General features: G+C 45.7%; 1 protein-coding gene across 1 annotated transcript in view; it reads left to right on the forward strand.

Annotated features, from left to right (window-relative positions):
• The first annotated feature begins 666 nt into the window (after positions 1 to 666).
• The window catches only part of LOC120031485 (protein argonaute-3-like), a 40147-nt gene continuing 19285 nt past the window's right edge, over positions 667 to 21528 (forward strand). The window contains exons 1-9 of the mRNA XM_038977262.1: positions 667 to 1396; positions 12260 to 12431; positions 12707 to 12827; positions 12997 to 13205; positions 14114 to 14250; positions 17445 to 17579; positions 17712 to 17799; positions 18359 to 18506; positions 18701 to 18820. Of these exons, the coding sequence (XP_038833190.1) occupies positions 1378 to 1396; positions 12260 to 12431; positions 12707 to 12827; positions 12997 to 13205; positions 14114 to 14250; positions 17445 to 17579; positions 17712 to 17799; positions 18359 to 18506; positions 18701 to 18820 (1149 nt within the window). The 5' untranslated portion in view covers positions 667 to 1377. The remainder of the gene's footprint in view (positions 1397 to 12259; positions 12432 to 12706; positions 12828 to 12996; positions 13206 to 14113; positions 14251 to 17444; positions 17580 to 17711; positions 17800 to 18358; positions 18507 to 18700; positions 18821 to 21528) is intronic.

The raw sequence follows: 21528 nt of genomic DNA on the forward strand, positions 1-21528 counted from the left end.
TATGACATATCTGTAGCCTAAATCACATCAGAAAGCTCCAAACACTATCTCTGAAACCTTAATAGATTTAAAAAAAAAATTATGTCAGTCTACAGAGAGGAAAAGGGAAACATTTTGACGTAAGAACTGAGATGTTCTCTGTGTTACTGGAATATGATTTATTCCCATTGGCTAAAGTCAAAGCACAGAGTTTGTAAACTGAGGCTCAACATCGCGAGACTTGCAGGAACGCTTGCGAAACTGGTCAGGCAGACCAGGCCCGGCTTCCTTAGTTGTTAATTTTTCGAAATCTAAAGGCACAACCTAGATTCGATTCAATGTCTTAAGTAATTGAACATGTTTTTATTCAGACCTCGTGAAAGTGACAAACTGATTCGTTTTCATTTTCGTCCAAAATAACATTGAGGGGGGTGCCTTTGATTGACGGCGTGCACATGCGCGAGACAACCGTTAGACCCGATGACGTGTTTCTGCGCATGAGCTTAGCTAGCTAACGTGATCGGGGATTTCTAGTGGAGAAGCAGTTTCTGCCTATCTTCATACTGTACTGTCTTTGGGCGAAGTGCTTCATTTTGACGTTTGGCGTTTCCTATTTGAGATAGAACCCACCTCTTCCTGTCGGTGTCAGAGTAGTAACTTCACCATATTTAGTTGGTCAGAGCCCTACAGAGTTGAGCACAGGCAACCGGGATGAAAATCTTGGTCATATCGGCGAATGCAACCGGGAGTTGACAGCCTAGAAACAGCGAGACTGGCCGCTGTTGGAAAGTGACATCAGTGGAAACAAGGCTGCACATCAAAACGGGTGCAAGCTGCCTATCGTTAGCAGACTGAGTGATAAGTAGCTGTCTATTGTCGGATGAGAATTCGAACTAGTAGTCGTAGGTAGCTAGATGGCTAGATAGCTAATTATCGCCAACTAGCAAGCCTTAAACTCGATTTCTTCTGGATGTAAAACTGAATTTATAAGATTTTTATTCAGTAAACTGGTAAACTAAAGAGCCCAGTGAATCTGCAATTATGATATCTTGACATTGTCTGTTAGCTATGCTTGTCTCAATCCATTTGCTAATCTAACAGCTGGCTAGTTTATCATCGTCGTTGAGGCTCGAGCAAGTATCGCCGTGGCAGTGAATTCTGATTGGATACCTTGATCGACTTGCAGACACCGGGACACGGAAGACACTCATCCAAAGGGACTGGAAAGGGGGCCCGTTTGACAGTGAGCAGAGAAGAGAATTCGGGGGAACCCGTAACAACTCGGTTGCATCGCCTGTGCTGTGTTGTGAACTGCCGATAAACCAGATTGAACCAAGCAAGAGTTCCTGACATTTGACATCTGTGATCCGGGGAGTGAACCGGGCAGGGACCTCATGAATGGAAATCGGAACGACAGGTAATTTGCTGTCATTGCTCATATCATGCCAAAATGATTTACTAAATTGTTGCATGTTTCCCAACACTGACATTGCAACACAAACAGAAAAAAAGGTATTACCAGCCAAAAAAATAAACGTATTTGATTCCTAGTTGGACCAAAAAAAACACTCACATTGGTTGGCTATGTCAATTTCCTTAAACACAACGCCAACCCACAGGTGTTGGTTGAGGTGTCTCGTTCGTGGCTAGCTGCTTTTAACTACGCTAATATTTACACTCTAGAATTGCTAGTAATTAGCTTGCAAAAAAACTGAATAGTCCGCTGGAAGCCAGAAGTTAAATCAAATGTCATTTCAATTTACCCTGCCGATTGTCCTTATGCAGGGGGGAAATTGAGAAAAAACATCGAAAATAACAAATTTAAACATACTTTCCTAACTTGGGTCTGTTTTCTGCTGGCTTCATGTTAAAATAAGTCCTGCACGTGTGCCTTAAGTGGACAAAAGAGGAATAATTTTGGGGGGGCTTTTATTTTGACGTGAGGTAAGCAGAGGGGAAGTGGGTCTACAACATACGTTTGGAAAGTCTGTTTATTAACCCGATCCTTTAGATATTAATAGGATTCCCCATCATAATGACCAACCGTCCTGCCCACAGGCACAGTAAGTTGAAATGGAATTGTATTTAACGTTAACGTAACAATGCTAGTGTATGTAAAAGCACCTAGGTAAATTCATGAATGGCCATCAGCTACTTTTTGTTTAACTGTAGCTAGGGGAGTTCCTCAACAGTTGTCTGTTGGCCATGTGAGTCACAGGTGAAATGTAATTCTATACACACCATGTGGGAGTATAGTGTCTTTGAAGTCTTGTAAAGTTGGGCTAGTCATAAGTGGAGGAATGCAATGAAATGGAGACTTAACAAAAGTTTTGTGGCATCATATTTCACACTTCAGCCATTATGGGTATCTTCCTACTCATGACACTCAATCGTTAGTCATAGAAAAGTCCACATGGTTATGCATGATGAAACGTTCAGCACACAGGTGATTGGTGGCATCTTAATTGGGGAGAACAGACTCGTGGTAATGAGTGGAATAGTATCAAACACATGGTCTCCCGGTGTTTGATGCCATTTGTGCCATTCTGGACATTATTACTAGTTGTTCTCCCCTCAGCAGCCTCCTGTGGTTCAGCAATAGGCTCATCTTGTTTGTCACAGCAGTCATGTGCCATGCTGTTTATCAGAGGTCAGTAGGGCCCAAAGAAATCAGTTACAGAACCAAGAAATCCAACAGCCCAAGTTAATTGTGAACAAAATGAATTGTATTTTCCTTCAACGGTACAGAAATACACTTGTTTTTGCTTTTTTATTTATCCTTCATTTTGTCAGGTAAGTTGACAGAACAGTCTTATTTACAGCAATGAACTGGGGAATAGTTACAGAGGATGAATGAACCAATTGTAAACTGGGGATGATTAGGTGACCGTATGAGGAACAGATTGGGAAGTTAGCCAGGACAACTGGGTTAACACCCTTACAAGTGCCATGGGCTCTTTAATGACCACAGAGAGTCAGGACACCTGCTTAATGTCCCACCTGAAAGATGGCACCCTACACAGGGCGAAATCCCCAATCACTGCCCTGGGGCATTGGGATATTTTTTTTAGGGAAAGGGTGCCTCCTACTGGCCCTCCAACACCACTTCCAGCAGCATCTGGTCTCCCATCCAGGGACTGACCAGGACCTTCCCTGCTTAGCTTCAGAAGCAAGCCAGCAGTGGGATGCAGGGTGGTATGTCGCTGGCTTACATACTGTGTTCGGTGCGCACATATGTCTAGTCTAGCGTTTGTGATAATGCTAATGATAACCGTTTGCTGGTAGATGGAAAGGCTTTCCCAAAAACCGTCTTAACTAAATGTTAACCACAAAGTAGCCTGTGCTTACCTGGCAGAATTATATCATTATTTGCATCAATCCAGTGACAATTTGTTTAGCTAACTGCATGCACATTAGCGCTACAGAAACACCGCAAGCCAAACAACTGTCTCTAGCTGGTGCACACTTGCATTAAAGGGTAACTACACCAACATTTCTTAGATTTTTTCCCCCCCAGACCTCAAAAGTGGTCTCCTGATATCTAAGCATTGTTATGGACTTTTTTTTCTATTAGAAAAGTTTGATTTTGATTTTATAGGGTCCTAGTTCAGGAGAGGCAAAGTTACTGACTACTTTTCCTTATTCAACGCGTTTTAGTTTGAATAGTAAGTGGTACTGCATGGTCCTGTTGGTCCTGTTTTCTCATGAGTAGACTGCAGAACAGTGGTGACGTGTAGGCTAGGCCTAAATCAAAAAGGGAAGCATCCATAATAGAGTAGACCCTGTATAACCTAGATGGTAGCCTAGGTCAGACTGTTCCTCCTTGTCTTTTACAATGACAGCCAGGGAAACCGTCTTTACAGTTTGCATTGTCTGTAGTTGTAACGGAAACTTTCCACTTCTCCTGCAACAATACCCTAGCAGGTAGACCCAGTGAGTGACACCTGATATGGCCAGGCCAGACAGAGCTATATTAATTCCCTCCAGAGGAGGTCCCCCCTGGCAACTGACCTCCACGCCTCCTCAGGTTGTAGAGGTTTTAAAAGGGGGATAACTGGGCCATGTTCATTATGCACCAAATGGTAGACTGCGGGCTACAACAGGGTGGGACTATCTGGACTTCGACTGATAAGAAACGCTCATTTTTGCTTTTCTGTTTCCAAAAATTTTGCTACAGTGTGCCCTAAAAAACAAACCTGAACAGGGCAGGTGTTTTCTCTCCGTCAGCTGCGTACCCATGAGGGGGAACAGAACAGTGGACTTGATTCCTCAGTGAATGATTGAAAGGGGGCCCTCGTTGCTAAGAAAAGTGTGGCGTGAGAAAATGCTAATTGATTGCCTGGCCTGCTTATTAACACACGGTTCATTCCAATGGTAGTCTGGCAGCATGCAACGTTTGTGCCGTTTGAGAAACAGACCAGATTAGCTAGTGCTCATTGGATATGACTTGAGCTTTTAAACCTTAAAATCACATCCATCACACAGTACATGTTGTAGCTCTGTATGGTATTTGAAAGGCAACACATGATCATAAAACGTTGTTCTTATGAGGTTGGATATTACACTGAACAACAATATCAATGCAACATGTAAAGTGTTAGTCCCGTGTTTCATGTGTTGAAATAAAAGATCCCAGAAATGTTCCATATGCACAAAAACCTAATTTCTCTAATTTTGTGCACAAATTTGTTTACATCCCTGTTAGTGAGCATTTCTCATTTGCCAAGATAATCCATCCACCTGACAGTTGTGGCATGTCAAGAAGCTGATTAAACAGCATGATCATTACACAGGTGCACCTTGTGCGGGGGACAATAAAAGGCCACTCTAAAATGAGTAGTTTGTGTGCAATTGGCATGCTGACTGCAAGAATGTCCACCAGAGCTGTTTCCAGAGAATTTAATGTTAATGTCTTTACCATAAGCTGCCTCCAGTCGTTTTTAGAGAATGTGTCAGTATGTCCAACCGGCCTCACAAACGCAGGCCATGTGTATGGTGTCGAGTAGTCGAGCGGTTTGCTGATGGCAACGTTGTGAACGGAGTGCCCCATGGTGAGATTATGGTATGGGCAGGCATAAGTTACAGCCAATGAACACAATTGCATTTTATCGATGGCAATTTGAATGCACAAAAATACCGTAACGAGATCCTGAGGCCCTTTTTTCTCTTTTTTTTCCCATTTACAAAACAAACAAACATTTGTGCCAAAAGTTTTCTATTTTTGTTCAGTATGTGATGTTAAGATGAGTTCTACTGTCAGTTGGGGTTTTGCGTGTGTAACCTAGCACGCTTAATAGTGCATGAGAAGTGCAGCTGCTTCCTGTTGTAATGGATACGCCCGTGACATACACACACTCATCTGCACACACCTGTGTGGGGCTTACTGAAAGAAAAGGGGACACCACACAGGCAGTACAGGTAACCCCCCCCCCCCCCCCCAAGGGTGATTGATTCAGTTACTAACTATCAAGGGGGTCTTCTAGGTAAATGTGGTTGAGGTACTTAAAGTTTGTTAGCAGTAGCTATGTTTGAATAGGCATATATGGTAGTTTTCTTTGTCTTTCTGATTCACACCCTCCCGCTCCTTCTGTTCTCCTTCCTCTTGTTCTTCCCGCTCTGTTTTGTTTCACCTAACCCCCCCGTCCACCACCTTTCTTATCCTCCCTCCTTGATCTCTCTCTCTTTCTCCTGCCTCTGTAGCGCCTCACTTTATTTGAGTAAAAAAAGGCGAAGTCGATAACCCCCTTTGATTTTCAAATCCTTGTCCAAAGCTAGGACACATAGTCAACATCACAAGATTGTGAGTGGGTCAATCAGCTAGAATATTCACACACAGGCTAGGCCTGAGTAGTATTCATTAGGCACCAACCGGAAGAAAACAGACAACAGGGAGGGACAACCTGGAGTTGTCCTATGAGGAAATACTAAATTTCTCTTTCCGTTACAAAGCGTTTTTCGTTGCGTGCCTGCTGAACACAACCCTGCTGAGCCATGTGTTCGTTAGGATCTTGCAGCCTGTGTCCCCATAGCCTAGAAAGGAATGTTATTTTTCACTTCTAACAAGTGAAGTAAATTAAAACAGCCCATATGCATGTGTGCTAGATTGAGAAGCATCTCTGTCTGTGTCGACCTTCACATGTTGTGAGTGTGGCTAGTATTGAGCTCATGTGGGTGGGCTTTGTGTGAGAGCTGGAGGGGGAGGGAGCTACATCAGTGGGAGAGCCTGAGAGCGAGTGACTCACAGAGCCAGAGAGGGAGGGAGAGTGCGTGGGGATAGATGGAGAGGACTGAAAGAGTCAGTAGGAGTGGGCTGTAAAGGCTGGGGGATGTCTGTCTCAGCTCTGTGGGAGGAGGAGGAGGCCTGGATTGGGCACTCTTCTCTCCTTCCTGAGCTCTGTGTTTAGTGAGGACCATTTAGCCTAAATCTATGGGGGGGAACACAACACGGAGTGGCACAGTGCAGGAGGGTGGGGGGGTTCAGACAAGAAGTGAGGGACCCAGGGCTGATGTGAGGGGAGTATCTTAAGGGGGTAACCAAACTTGTTTTGTGGGAGAACTGAGGGAGAGAAGACAGAGCCTGACATTGTTGAAAGTGAGAAATTATCCCAGAAAAGTTTTTTTTTTGTGTGTGTGTGTGCTGTCCTGAAACAACGCATTTGATTGGCTGGCACTAGTAGGTATTTTTTTATATCACTGACTGACTTCATTGAGATGAGCCCACAGACCATCAACCTGTGTTTTTAAACCATTTCACCTGCGTTTAAATTTTTTTGCTTCAACAGAGTGATCAGGGGCCTGCAACTGTAGTTTTCCTTCACAGAAAATACATTAGTGCAACATATTTGGCAGAAAATAGAATAATTTTCATAAGTGTAACGATGCATGGCCATTATATTTCTAATGTTTATCATGGAAAGAATGTAGCCAGCTACATTTCCTAATGTTTTGCTAGAAGTTCATCTTGCAATTTAGCGGAGAAAAGCAGCTGCACATCAGTCAGAGCGCTGTCAGCTGATAGAATGCCCTTTCATGAGTGCAACTGAAGCACAAAATGAGTCCAATGCCCAGCAGAAACTCCAATAAGAAGCATTTTAGATCTGCGTTTACAAAACACAGCAAGAGATTTGTTCTGCGGTTTTTATGTTTTGTCGTTACAAACACACAATTCTGCATTAACGCGACCCCTGGCCTAATGCCAGTCCATATCTCTCCCTCCTTCCTAGTCCTAATCACAGAGTCGGAGGTTCTTCCTGACCACTAAACATGTTTTATTGTCCCCTCCCCTCCGCTAGTACCCTGATGTTCCGACCAGGCTAACAGAGCTAGCTCATTCAGGTGTTGGTGTGCGTATCCGCTCAAGGTCCAGCCTGCCTTGCGTTCCCCCCCTGCCATCCATCCTCAGGGTACTTCATGTTGCCTCTCCCTCCTTGGTCTCCCTGTACAGCTTTGGCTTGTGTTTGTTTGTGGAGTGAGTGGCCTCAGCTGTGGTGGCTCCGGTCGGTGCCCGACACTCTCTGAGCACTGAGGTAGATGGGACAAGTGACAGAGGGGGGAATAAACTAGTTTGACACGCATCAGTCCCTCTCAGCCCGCGGCGCTCTGTCACTGTGTGCGTCCGTCCGTCCTCGTGTGCCTGGGCCGCTGCCTGCTGTGACTGACGCCTTTGTGCCCCGCATCGGAGCACTCGCCCTGTTCCCACAGCCCAGGCCTATCCGGATTAGACATACAACAGCTGTATTGTGTGTGTGTGTGTGGGCCTGCCCTGCGTCTGTGTGAGTACGTTTTCAGACAATCATTGTGGAAGGCAGCGGGACCGAGGAGGGGAGAGCCCAGACTTGATGTGTAATGGTAACTAGGTAATGTTCATTAGGGCACACTGTTGCAATATGTTAAGAGTTTCTTGCAATATTTTTTTAGAGTTTCTTGTTGGAGTTGATTGAGTTCAGGTAGTAGAATGCATCTCTGTTTGAGTCTGTTTCGGAGTGTTTGCATCCATTCCATGCCTACTGAACAAGACCCCAATCAGTGTAGATATCCGCTGCTTTTCAGGGATGATGTTACTGGTTTCTCTCCTAGCCTGTGATGATATAGCCTAGTAATTTTTCACCTCACAACATTAAACAGCGTCCAGTCTATGAGTGTAGCAAGCTGAGGTTGCCTGAGATCCAACGCCGGCTTGCTCATAAGACACTTAAATAAAATAAATGATGGAACAATTGCACAAAGCCAACCTTGTCGAGTTTATCGCTTGGGTCCCATTTTGGCACATCCACTTCTGTTACAGTTTGACTAAGAAATTGTCATTACAAGGTCAGTTCTGTGACGCCTCCTCATCTCTCCACATACCCACTGACTTGTTCTTTCTAATATCAGGGACATATTCATTAGGCATCAAACTGAAGAAAGTTCTTCCCTGTATCTGACCTTGTCCAATAACGCTAGTTTTTGTTTTCTGTTGTACACTGTTTTCCTACGGTATGCCCTAACGAATACTACCCAGTTTACCGCCTCTGTTAGTTGGTGTCTGTACTGTAGTCCGTCACATGCGGTCAGGAAAGAAAACGAGACACAGCGTTGAAAGTACCTAGAATCTTTCTGTTTGGAAAACACGTTCTTCCTTTTACGACTCTTCTGACCACACACACACACACACACACACACACACTTTCAGAGTAAACGCCCGAGGGGGAGGTTTCCTTGAACCTGCTCCCTCTCACCGCTAAATGACGCAGACCACAAGCCTTTGATGCCTCCACATGGGCTTTTGAGTAGGCCATCTCTCATTGTCAGTAATCTCGTTATGTCTATGGGAAGGCCTATAGGTCACAGGTCATGGTATTCCAGGATAGTTGAGTACTAATCATGTTGTGCATTTTAGGCATCAACTTTATAGTTTTGTAGACTTCAACATTTTTGGTTGATCCATTGGTGTGTATCTCAGGTCAATGAGGTCATATGAGCAGTTAGTTCAGCTTCACACTCCTTTGTGTGTGTGTGTGTGTGTGTGTGTTCCACTGAGCCACTGGTCTCTGCTATGTTGCTTGCTTGGTACTGAGCATGCCTTATATGGGCAGTGGGTGACCTGAGGACAGTGCCAGCTCGGGGCCATTGGCCTACACAGTGTCAGAGAAACCTCAGACTAGAGTAGTCAGCTCCCCCCTCTACTTACCTCCCTGCCCTGGCCCCGGACAGCCGCATCCCTCCACAACATTCCCCTCTACAGTTCCCAGGGGCGTGCTTGTACTTGTTTTGTCTGCAAGGGGCTCAAATAGTTTAGAAGGGGGGGGGAGAATTGAGAGATACTAGGCCGTGTGTGTGCTTGAGAAGCATTCTGAATGATCAGTGACAGAAAATAGGCTAACATGCCTTGGAAGGGATTTTTGCGATCGAGTTTAGTTCTGCACACGAGTGTGTTTTGAATCCATTTCTTTGAACGTCTGAGGGAGAAATGGCCAGGAGGGTTAGGTTTAATAACTGGAAGCTTGGAAATGTTGAGTAGTTTGTTGCAGTGTTCTGAATTTCTGATCCGCTGTTTGTGGGTGTGTGTTTGCCTTTTCTCTTTGTGGCCTTGGTGTTTCTTTGTGTCTCGCTCGCTGCATGGTGGGATGATGACGCTGCAGCTGCTTTCCTGTGTGTATGGTTGGTCGAGCTTGCTTGCGTGTTTCGGTAAGGGCGTGTCAGAAGGCACCTGTGCGTGCGTGTATCTGTAAGACAGCATCAAATTGTATTCGTCACATGCGCCGAATACAACAGGTGGGGACCTTACCGTGAAATGCTTACACACACACGCACATCAGCAGGACGTGTATGCGTGCGTGAGAGATTGTGTGTGTGTGTGTGCGCGCAATATCTTGTTAGGTGTGTGTGTGTGTGTGTGTGTGTAAAAGAACATCAGGACTAGAAGGAAAGTGTTTTAAAATTAGTATTTTTATATAGAATGCCTGGCACAATGTCCAGAGGCAGGATGCTGCTCCTCCTGTGTTTCTCTCTCTGCGTTGGCCCAGTGACTCATGCAGCGTGGAGGCTAGTAGTACAATATACCCAATACCAGCCCTCCCTGCCCATTCCCCCAGCCATCCTACTCCTCCCTCTCCTCCTCCTTGGCTTACTCACCCCCACCGTAGCACAGGAAAAGTGCTGTCTGTGTCAGAGAGCGCCTGGGTCTCTCACGGTCTGATTGTGTTTTTGTGTGGCGGTATGAGTAAACCCATGTGTCTCTCTCGCTCTCTCTGTTTGTCTGAGACCTGCACTAGTCTCGCCTCGGCCCCCTGGATAATTTCCATCACAAAGGGCTGGTGTGTGTCCGTGGGACAGTTATGGCTGGAATTCCAGACTTCTCTCTCTCCCTTTCTCTGCTGTCATTGTGACCCACCAAGGTCTAGCCTTAGCCTACACCCAACCTGCATCTGTCACCCCTGTACCCACCCCTCAAGGTCCACCAGGCGAGAGAAACAGAAGAGGAGAGAACCATGAACGCTCCAGCTTCTGAAAGACAGCCCTAAACAAACATTTTTACTCATGCTCGAGGCCCATGAGCTGGCAGCACCTGAGAGAGGGTTCTGTAATGGTTTTTATTCCATTTCCCCCCCCACCTGCGCTGGGGCTCAGAATGAACTGACACCCACTCGTATGCTCATCATGACTCAATAGGAGGTGAATCATTCATAGCCCCGACACTCATTTATTAATGACACGTTGGGGCAGTTTGGTTTTGGCGGTGGAGAGTACCAGAGAGAGGCTGAGGGGGAAACTCCCATGGTTTACTTTCTGCTTGTCTTCTTGAGTTGCGAGATGGAGATGGGAGTGTTGAATAGGGGTGATGAGGATATGTATATGGAACAAACATTTAAATGCAACATGCAACAATTTCACCGAATGATGTATTTTTAAAAAAGTATTATTATTTGTTATTTTTTTTACAGAGCTAAGGAAATCAGTTATTTGAAATCAATTCATTAGGCCCTAATCTATGGATTTCACATGACTGGGCAAGGGTGCAGCCCACAAAGGGGCTTTATTACAGACAGAAATAGTCCTCAGTTTCATCAGCTGTCCGGGTGGCTGGTTTCAGACAATCACGTAGGTGAAGAAGCTGGATGTGGAGGTCCTGGGCTGGCGTGGTTACACTTGGTCTGCAATTGTGAGGCCGGTTGGATGTACGGCCAAATTCTCTAAAACTATGTTGGAGGTGGCTAATGGTAATTGAATGTTCATTTCTCTATCTGGCAACAGCTCTGGTGGACATTCCTGCAGTCAGCATGCCAATTGCATGCTCCCTCAACCCTCAACATCTGTGGCATTGTGTTGTGACAAAACGGCACATTTCAGAGTGGCCTTTTATTGTCTCCAGCACCAGGTGCACCTGTGTAATGAGGCTGTTTAATCAGCTCCTTGATATGCCACATCTGTCAAGTGGATGCATTATTTTGGCAAAGGAGAAATGCTCACTAACAAGAATGTTAACAGAAGCTTTTTGTGCATCTGGAAAATGTCTGGTATCTTTATTTCAGCTCATGAAACATGGTACCAACACTTTGCATGTTCCGTTTGATATTTTTGTTCTGTATAGTTTAGGATGTAAAAACAATATACTGACTCATCTGAACTCAGTTGTTAGACTGAGTGTTGCTCAATAGTTCAGCGTCTCACGTAGGCCATCTGAACAACAACGTCATAGCAAATGTTCGGCTAAACCAGCGCGACGCTTCAAAAGGCGAATTGTTTATTTTTATTTTTTTCTACATCAGCTGATGTTGATGGGCAGGCCACGAGACGGCAGACCCAAAATGGCACTGGGATGAGTGTGGCACATCGGGGTGTTTTTAAAATAACTCTGTCTACTGGGTTAAAGTGACTACTGTGTAAGACATCCTGTGCCTGGGGGTGGCAATGTGTGGGATGCACCGCTGTGTGCACATACGCACACACACACACACACACACACACACACACACACACACACGTCTGGGTGTTTTGTTTCGGTTTAATTTTTCATAGTGAAACCAAACCTTTGTATTCCCCCCATAGTATTCCTCGCTGTCTCTGTACTTTCTAAAATGGTTCCTTCCAGTAGATTCTTTCAGCCAACATCTCTATCTTCTTGACACACAGGCAGCAGGTGATTGAGACCTAATTTTTTCGTCAAAGTGGCCACTACAAAGCCGATTTAGCAATTTACTAATCTAAGCCTGTTCCTCAAAGAACTGGTCTGTTGTAATGGAAATTGAATGATTGTTCCCTTTTTCCATTCTCCCTCACTCCCCCGTCCTTCCATCTCTAGGAGCCGTTGGAGCCCAGCCCCTGTTCACTGTGCCACGGCGGCCTGGCTATGGCACCATGGGAAAGCCCATCAAGCTGCTGGCCAACTGCTTCCAGGTGGATATCCCCAAGATAGACGTCTACCTCTATGAGGTGGACATCAAGCCCGAGAAGTGCCCGCGCCGCGTCAACAGGTACGCCTAGAATAACGGAGTTTGCCTTTTGCTAGGATCTCCAAAATGTTTCACATGGTATCAGATTATGGGTTGTTCATGTGGTTGTTGAAGTGTGACTAGAGGAAATTTGATGTTTTATTCGACTTGTGTTTTATTTATTATTATTACTTTGAACACTAATTATAGAGCCACATATGGGCAGATAAAGAGCCGCATGCGGCTCCAGAGCCACAGGTTGCAGACCATTGGACAAGTCTAAAGAGGTCAACTTGTTTTGGTCTTGTGTTCTGTAGGGAGGTGGTGGACTCCATGGTGCAGCACTTCAAGGTTACCATCTTTGGGGATCGTCGGCCAGTCTACGATGGGAAGAGGAGCTTGTACACAGCCAACCCGCTGCCTGTGGCAACCGCAGGGGTAAGATGGATGTGGACTGACACCCAGCCACACACACACACACAGTCAAACCTACCTGGCGCTCCTACAATACCGAAAACACACTCTCACTCACGCTCCCACACTTCTTGATCTGTTAATGCACGCACACACATCTCTAACCCCCCCCCCCCAACCCCCACACACACAGGTGGATCTGGATGTCACTCTACCGGGTGAGGGGGGCAAGGACCGGCCCTTTAAGGTCTCAATCAAGTTTGTGTCTCTGGTGAGCTGGCACATGCTGCACGAGGTGCTAACCGGCCGCAGCGTGCCTGAGCCCCTGGAGCTGGACAAGCCCATCAGCACCAACCCAGTACACGCTGTGGACGTGGTGCTGCGACACCTGCCCTCCATGAAGTGAGTTAGACAGTCGCCAACCAAGTGGTCATAATAGGGAATGTTATAACTATGTGATTGGGTTAATTATTTGATAAACAGGATGCATGCATTTCTGAGAAGTTGAGCATTTATTCCTGGAAACCTCAGTAAACTGATTTAAAAGCAAACGACGCAACTCTGCTACACGTTCTTTTTACTTTTGAGGCAGATTTATTTACTGGAGATGTAGGCCTAATAAACCCATATGGTATTTAATTTGCTGGCCCGAGAGACTTGATTTTATTCCAAGATCATTTCTGAATGACAAATCAAGTACTGAATTTCAGTGAGGACTCACTTCCGATTAGTGCCACATTGGTAATGAAACGCGTGAATGTATGCCCTTGCAAAACAAAATGTGGTTGTTTTCATGGCCTGACGATAATCAGTCAGGAAATCAAGTTCATAGTGACTACCTATGCCTTCATACCAGACTTCACTCGTAGCCTCCTCCACTCAAAAACAATGTGTTATCAGCATGCCTACCAATACTGAATAAAACCTAAGTCTTAAATAAAAACACCTGCCATAAGGATATGTTTGCTATAGCTTCAGGCTACTGCATTGACAGAATGTGTCCAGGACTTTCTAGGAAACGCAAATGTTGTTATTAATTAGTCTTTGCCGCTCAGTGATAGGATGTCGATAAGGTCGTGTGGAGTTTTCACCCTCTCGTTTCATTGATGTTCAGTGTCAATTGAAAAATAGATTGTTGTCAGACTGTCACTGTGCAAAGTGCTATTGACCAAGATTCTTGTCCAGGTTGTGGAAACTAACTTCCCCATTCTCCTGTCTGTCCCCCTTCTATCTCTCTTCCCTTGTTTTGTTTCTCTTCTCTCACTCTTCTCCCCCCTCACTATCTCTCTATTTCTCCTCCCCCTCTCCAGGTACACTCCAGTGGGTCGCTCCTTCTTCTCAGCCCCAGAGGGCTACGACCATCCCCTGGGAGGGGGGAGAGAGGTGTGGTTTGGTTTCCACCAGTCTGTACGCCCCGCCATGTGGAAGATGATGCTCAATATTGACGGTGAGGACGACGCACATCACGTTGCCACCAATCCTAACCTTAACCATTAGTGGGATGAAAAAAAAAATCTGGGGCCATATGGATCAGAGTAGGAGTTGTTATCTAGGATCAAGTCCCCCTGTCCATGTAATCTTATTCAATGTGATCTAAAGGGCTAAACTGATCTTAGATCATCACTCCTACTCTGAGAGGCTTTATGAATACAGGCCCTGAACCTGTATCAGTGTTTGGGGCAACTTCTACCTAATATGGGAGGACTCCATAGTGGGTGTTGTGCCGCATGCTGGCAACAGGGTGGTTTGGAAGGAGGATTCTGGTTATAGGTGGGTGGGCTGGCCATAGCCTTTGTAGAAGGTGGAGTGGGGGTGTGTGGGGGGGTGTGTCTCTTGCTTTGTGGGAACTGCCTAGGCGGTTGCTGTGGAGACGGAGGTGCAGGGATCTGAGGGGCGCTTTGTGTTTGGGAGCGATTTTGGTGGGCTGCTTTTGTTTTGGGGAGTGTTTGACTGCTCTCTCTGTCTTAGTGCCTCTCTCACCCCCCCCCCATTCTCCCTCTCTCTCAGGCGGTTTTCCCGCTCTCCCTCTCTCGCAAATCATTTGGCTTCGTCTAGCCCATCGCCCATTCGCCACCAAAAGGCAGAAAAAGTCCAGGCGTCTGCAAATGATTCTCTTTTTCATTAGTCATTGTGTGCTCAAGCAATGAGGAGAATAGGCCCTAAAAGAGCGCGAAAGCAAATAGGCGCCAATGATCTGTTTTATCTCACCAGGACACACACACACACACACACACACACACACACACACACACACACACACACACACACACACACACATCCTAGCTGAAGATACAGCAACACTGAGAAAGTGTGTGTGTGTGTGTGTGTGTAAGCAACAAACAAAAAACCCTTTCATTTTCATACTCCCAAGAGTAGTGTATCACCACTATCACAAGCATCAAAACATACATGACATTTCTGATTTCTGTTTATGGGGATGACAACCCTACCGTCTCCGGGGAGAGTGACCGTCACCTGCACTCCACATCATTTCTAATTGCATGTATGCTCCGATCGTCGCTGTCAGATGTGGCCCTGACGTCACTGTGAAGTTATCCCAGTGTCAGTGAAGCATCTGTTTCCTCTCTACTCATCTCTCCATTCAGGTGGAAAAAGCATTAGGGCCTTCATCTAGGCGCCAGCTTCCTCTAACGGCACATAAAACCAGAGGGATGTGGATGTTCCTCCTAGGTTTTATTTCATGTTTGAGAGCCATATTGGCATGTCCCTTCCCTGAGGTACTTAGGTGGTGTCCCTGGCTATGAAACAGACCTTGTGCTGCTGTACTTGGTCTGATTTGAGATATAAGCCTAAATAGCAAAAAATGATGATGGCTGATAATTGATGACAAATGGCTGTTTCTGGCGTGATGTACAGTTGAAGTCAGAAGTTTACAGAGTCATTAAAACTCGTTTTTCAACCACTCCACAAATTTCATCTCAACAAACTATAGTTTTGGCAAGTCAGTTAGGACATCTACTTTGTGCAAGACACAAGTAATTTTTCCAACAATTGTAAACAGATGGATTATTTCACTTATAATTCACTGTATCACAATTTCAGTGGGTCAGAAGTTTACATACACTAAGTTGACTGTGCCTTTAAACAGCTTTGAAAATTCCAGAAAATGATGTCATGGCTTTAGAAGCTTCTGTCTGATAGGCTAATTGACATAATTTGAGTCAATTGGAGGTGTACCTGTGGATGTATTTCAAGGCCTACCTTCAAACTCAGTGCCTCTTTGCTTGACATCATGGAAAAATCAGCCAAGACCTCAGAAAACAAATTGTAGACCTCCACAAGTCTGGTTCATCCTTGGGAGCAATTTCCAAACGCCTGAGGGTACCACGTTCATCTGTACAAACAATAGTACGCAAGTATAAACACCATGGGACCACGCAGCCGTCATACCGCTCAGGAAGAAGACGTGTTCCGTCTACCAGAGATGAACGCACTTTGGTGCGAAAAGTGCAAATCAATCCCAGAACAACAGCAAAAGACCTTGTGAAGATGCTGGAGGAAACGGGTACAAAAGTATCTATATCCACAGTAAAACGAGTCCTATATTGACATGCCCTGAAAGGCTGCTCAGCAAGGAAGAAGCCACTGCTCCAAAACCGCCACAAAAAAGCCAGACTACGGTTTGCAACTGCACATGTGGACAAAGATTGTACTTTTTGGAGAAATGTCCTATGGTCTGATGAAACAAAAATAGAACTGTTTGCCATAATGACCATCGTTATGTTTGGAGGAAAAAGGGGGATGCTTGCAAGCCAAAGAACACCATTCCAACCGTGAAGCACGAGGGTGGCAGCATCATGTTGTGGCGGTGCTTGGCTGCCGGAGGGACTGGTGCACTTCACAAAATAGATTGCATCATGAGGATGGAAAATTGTGGATATATTGAAGCAACATCTCAAGACATCAGTCAGGAAGTTAAAGCTTGGTCGCAAATGGGTCTTCCAAATGGACAATGACCCCAAGCATACTTCCAAAGTTGTGGCAAAATGGCTTAAAGACAACGAAGTCAAGGTATTGGAGTGGCCATCACAAAACCCTGACCTCAATCCTATAGAAATGTTGTAGGCAGAACTGAAAAAGCATGTGCGAGCAAGGAGGCCTACAAACCTGACTCAGTTGCACCAGCTCTGTCAGGAGGAATGGGACAAATTTCCCTCAACTTACTGTGGGAAGCTTGTGGAAGGCTACCCAAAACGTTTGACCCAAGTTAAACAATTTAAAGTCAGTGCTACCAAATACTAATTTAGTGTATGTAAACTTCTGACCCACTGGGAATGTGATGAAGGAAACAAAAGCTGAAATAAATCATTCTCTCTCCTATTATTCTGACATTTCTTTTTTCTTAAAATAAAGTGGTGATCCTAACTGACCTAAAACAGGACATTTTTACTAGGATTAATTGTCAGGGATTGTGAAAAACTGAGTTTAAATGTATTTGGCTAAGGTGTATGTAAACTTCCGACTTCAACTGTATTTGACAGACTAATATCAATTCACATTTTGCATCTACAGTAAATAGCTAGTGAGATTACTCTCGGTTTTGGCAGGTAGTGCCAGTGATGAGTAAATCTGAATGAGTGGGATCGAGTCTTGTGTTTGATGGCCCTGCCTGTCCTGCAGTGTCTGCCACGGCCTTCTACAAAGCCCAGCCAGTGATCCAGTTCATGTGTGAGGTCCTGGACATCCACAACATAGACGAGCAGCCCCGACCTCTCACAGACTCCCACCGGGTCAAATTCACCAAAGAAATCAAAGGTAGTGTATTTTGTGCGTTTTGTCTGTGTGCGTGAATGCGGATGTAAACTAGGATTTGGGGGTGCCTTTGTACACACGTTTGTGTCATTCCCACGTCCCTGAGGTCATAAAAGCTGTCACTGTCCTATCCAGGTCTGAAGGTGGAGGTCACACACTGTGGCACCATGCGGAGGAAGTACCGTGTTTGCAATGTGACCCGTCGGCCCGCCAGCCATCAAACGTGAGTCAAGAGCGCCCCAGAGAGATGGTGGGGTGGGACTAGACGTAGATGAGGTGGAGTGGGATTAAGGAGAGGCCAGAGAGACTGGGAGACGAGCATGGAGCCTGGGGTGTGGTTGTATGTGTGGGGTGTGGTGGTATGTGTGGGGTGGGGTGGGATGGGATGAGAGGGGAGTAAGCACTTAAATGTAGGATGACCAATTCACAAGAATTCACCAGAACCACAAAATGTCTGAGTCAGATCCTTGTCTCGAGGTCAATGGGTGTTAGTCATTGTTGGCCAATATGCTATTACATGCAGCTGTTTATCTGCTGCTACTTTGTTTTCCAGTATCTACTGATGCTCAACATTTTGATAGCTTTGTGAGGCCGTTTCTGTATCTTCACTGTATTGATCTTAACTAGAAATTGAAGACTCGAGCTGTTGATAACCTTGTCTTTTGACAGTCTATATATATATATATAGTCTACATAGACCCAGACAAGCCCCTCTTGCACAGCCCCTTTCAATGTTAAAGATGTTCTTAACCTTTGCCGTTCCATCTACCTGTTGTGGTCAGGTTCCCTCTGCAGCTGGAGAATGGTCAAACGGTGGAACGCACGGTGGCCCAGTACTTCAGAGAGAAGTACAGCCTGCAGCTCAAATATCCCCACCTGCCCTGCCTCCAGGTGGGGCAGGAGCAGAAGCACACCTACCTGCCCCTGGAGGTGAGAAATATTCATTTCTTTGCCTGATTCACACTACAGGGCTGACCCCCAAACCTTACTGTGATGGCTCGGATATTGTCTTTTCACATTGTCCTTTTTAGCGTGGCTTCAGTTTGGTCAAATAGTGTGATTCAGGCATTGGTGAATAAAATGCTTTGCAATATACTCAATGCTTTGGTGCTGTGTCCCTGCAGGTGTGTAACATAGTAGCAGGGCAGCGCTGCATCAAGAAACTGACAGATAATCAGACGTCCACTATGATCAAAGCCACGGCACGCTCTGCACCTGACAGACAGGAGGAGATCAGCCGGCTGGTGAGTCTGGTGCCGCCTGGTAGCATGAAATCTTATTTACTCTTATGCAACATGTGGGTCTAATCCTGGATGCTGATTGGTTAACCCCATTCCAGCCGTTGTCTATTCCAGAAGTTACCACCGGCTAAATCTATGGAGTTGAAATGCCTATTTACTCTGTTCCATCTGACTGCGCAATCCACTGTCTCGTCAGTTCAGCCAGGCTTAAACTTGATCTCCACTATTAAAAAACATCTAGACATTATCTCCCATTTTATTTTGGACTAGCATTTAGTTTTCAACAGCGGAGATTTGTAATAACCTTTGTCTCTCTCTGACATTTGCAACATTGTTTCAATATTGAAATTCGATCTCCAGTTGTCCTTTGGTAATGAACGTGTCGGGGCGAGTCAGGCTGGCAACTTTTCTCAGCCAGTCGAAATCATGAATCAGCATTGTTTTTTATGGATATATACAGTACCAGTCAAAAGTTTGGACACCTACTCATTCAAGGGGGTTTTCTTTATTTTTACTATTTTCTACATTGTAGAAATACTGTATATGAGGTCAATAGAAAGGAAATGTAGCTAGTTTGCTGTATTCTGGCTACACTGTTTGACGTGACTGTGTTAGTCAAAGTAGGCTGGCTAGCTAAAACGTTTAAAATTTATTAAAACGTTGCCAGCCATCATGGCAACGGAACATTTAGAACAAACGACTGTTGCATCCATAGATTTAGAACAAAAGACTTAACGACTAGGTCGCTGGCAACCAAACCGATAGAACAAATGACCAGCCGGCTTGGGTAGCAACCATAGATTTTTGTCGGGACTATATCTTGTGGAAGGATAAAATAGTATAAATAATAAAAATACATTTTTTAATGACAATGTCAATAATTATTTGAATATGTTCGTAATGCCCTCAACCGGTGTTTGGAGGATATATTAGTACGGTTTGCCAAAACGTCTGAGTAGGAGTGCTAATCTAGGATCAGGTCACCTGTCTTGTTCATTGTGATCTAAAAGGCTATACTGATCTTAGATCGGCACTCCTACTCTGAGACGCTTAATGAATACGGGCCCAGGTCAGTGTTAATTAAGGTCAGTGAAATGCCAGGTCGGAGATGGCATTGTTGCGGCATGGTGGCTAGCTGTCACCAGCACACTGCCTGGCCATGGTGTTTTCTGGAGGATGAGATAGGCTGCCATCGACGCCATTAGACTCCATCAGACGGCATCTCATTCACCCTCTGCTGCTTTGTGATGTCACAAAGTGCTGTACAGAAACACAGCCTAAAACCTCAAACAGCAAGCAATGCAGGTGTAGAAGCACGGTGGCTAGGAAAAACTCCCTAGAAAGGCCAGAACCTAGGAAGAAACCTAGAGAGGAACCAGGGTATGAGGGGTGGCCAGTCCTCTTCTGGCTGTGCCGGGTGGAGATTATAACAGAACGTGGCCAAGATGTTCATAGATGACCAGCAGGGTCAAATAATAATAATCACAGTGGTTGTCGAGGGTGCAACAGGTCAGCACCTCAGGAGTACATGTCAGTTGGCTTATCATCGCCGATCATTCAGAGTATCTCTACCGCTCCTGCTATCTCTAGAGTTGAAAACAGCAGGTCTGGGACAAGGTAGCACATCCGGTGAACAGGTCAGGGTTTCATAGCCGCAGGCAGAACAGTTGAAACTGGAGCAGCAGCACGGCCAGGTGGACTGGGGAAACAGAGTCATCACGCCAGGTAGACCTGAAGCATGGTCCTAGGGCTCAGGTCCTCCGAGAGAGAATTAGAGAGAGCGTACTTAAATTCACACAGGACACCGGATAAGACAGGAGAAATACTCCAGATATAACAGACTGACCCTAGCCCCCCGACACATAAACTATTGCAGCATAAATACTGGCGGCTGAGACAGGAGGGGTCGGGAGACACTGTGGCCCCGTCCGACGATACTCCCGGACAGGGCCAAACAGGCAGGATATAACCCCACCCACTTTGCCAAAGCACAGCCCTCACACCACTTGAGGGATATCTTAAACCACCAATTTACCATCCTGAGACAAGGTCGAGTATAGCCCACAAAGATCTCCGCCACGGCACAACCCAAGGGGGGGTGCCAACCCGAACAGGAACACCACGTCAGTGACTCAACCCACTCAAGTGACGCACCCCTCCTAGGGACGGCATGGAAGAGCACCAGTAAGCCAGTGACTCAGCCCCCGTAATAGGGTTAGAGGCAGAGAATCCCAGTGGAGAGAGGGGAACCAGCCAGGCAGAGACAGCAAGGACGGTTCGTTGCTCCAGAGCCTTTCCGTTCACCTTCACACTCCTGGGCCAGACTACACTCAATCATAGGACTTACTGAAGAGATGAGTCTTCAGTAAAGGCTTAAAGGTTGAGACCCAAGTCTGCGTCTCTCACATGGGTAGGCAGACCATTCCATAAAAATGGAGATCTATAGGAGAAAGCCCTGCCTCCAGCTGTTTGCTTAGAAATTCTAGGGACAATTAAGGCCTGTGTCTTGTGACTGTAGCGTACGTGTAGGTATGTACGGCAGGACCAAATCGGAAAGATAGGTAGGAGCAAGCCCATGTAATGCTTTGTAGGTTAGCAGTAAAACCTTGAAATCAGCCCTTGCCTTAACAGGAAGCCAGTGTAGAGAGGCTAGCACTGGAGTAATATGATCACATTTTTTGGTTCTTGTCAAGATTCTAGCAGCCGTGTTT

The sequence above is a fragment of the Salvelinus namaycush genome, chromosome 37, assembly GCF_016432855.1.
Source record: "Salvelinus namaycush isolate Seneca chromosome 37, SaNama_1.0, whole genome shotgun sequence".
Lineage (NCBI taxonomy): Eukaryota > Metazoa > Chordata > Actinopteri > Salmoniformes > Salmonidae > Salvelinus > Salvelinus namaycush.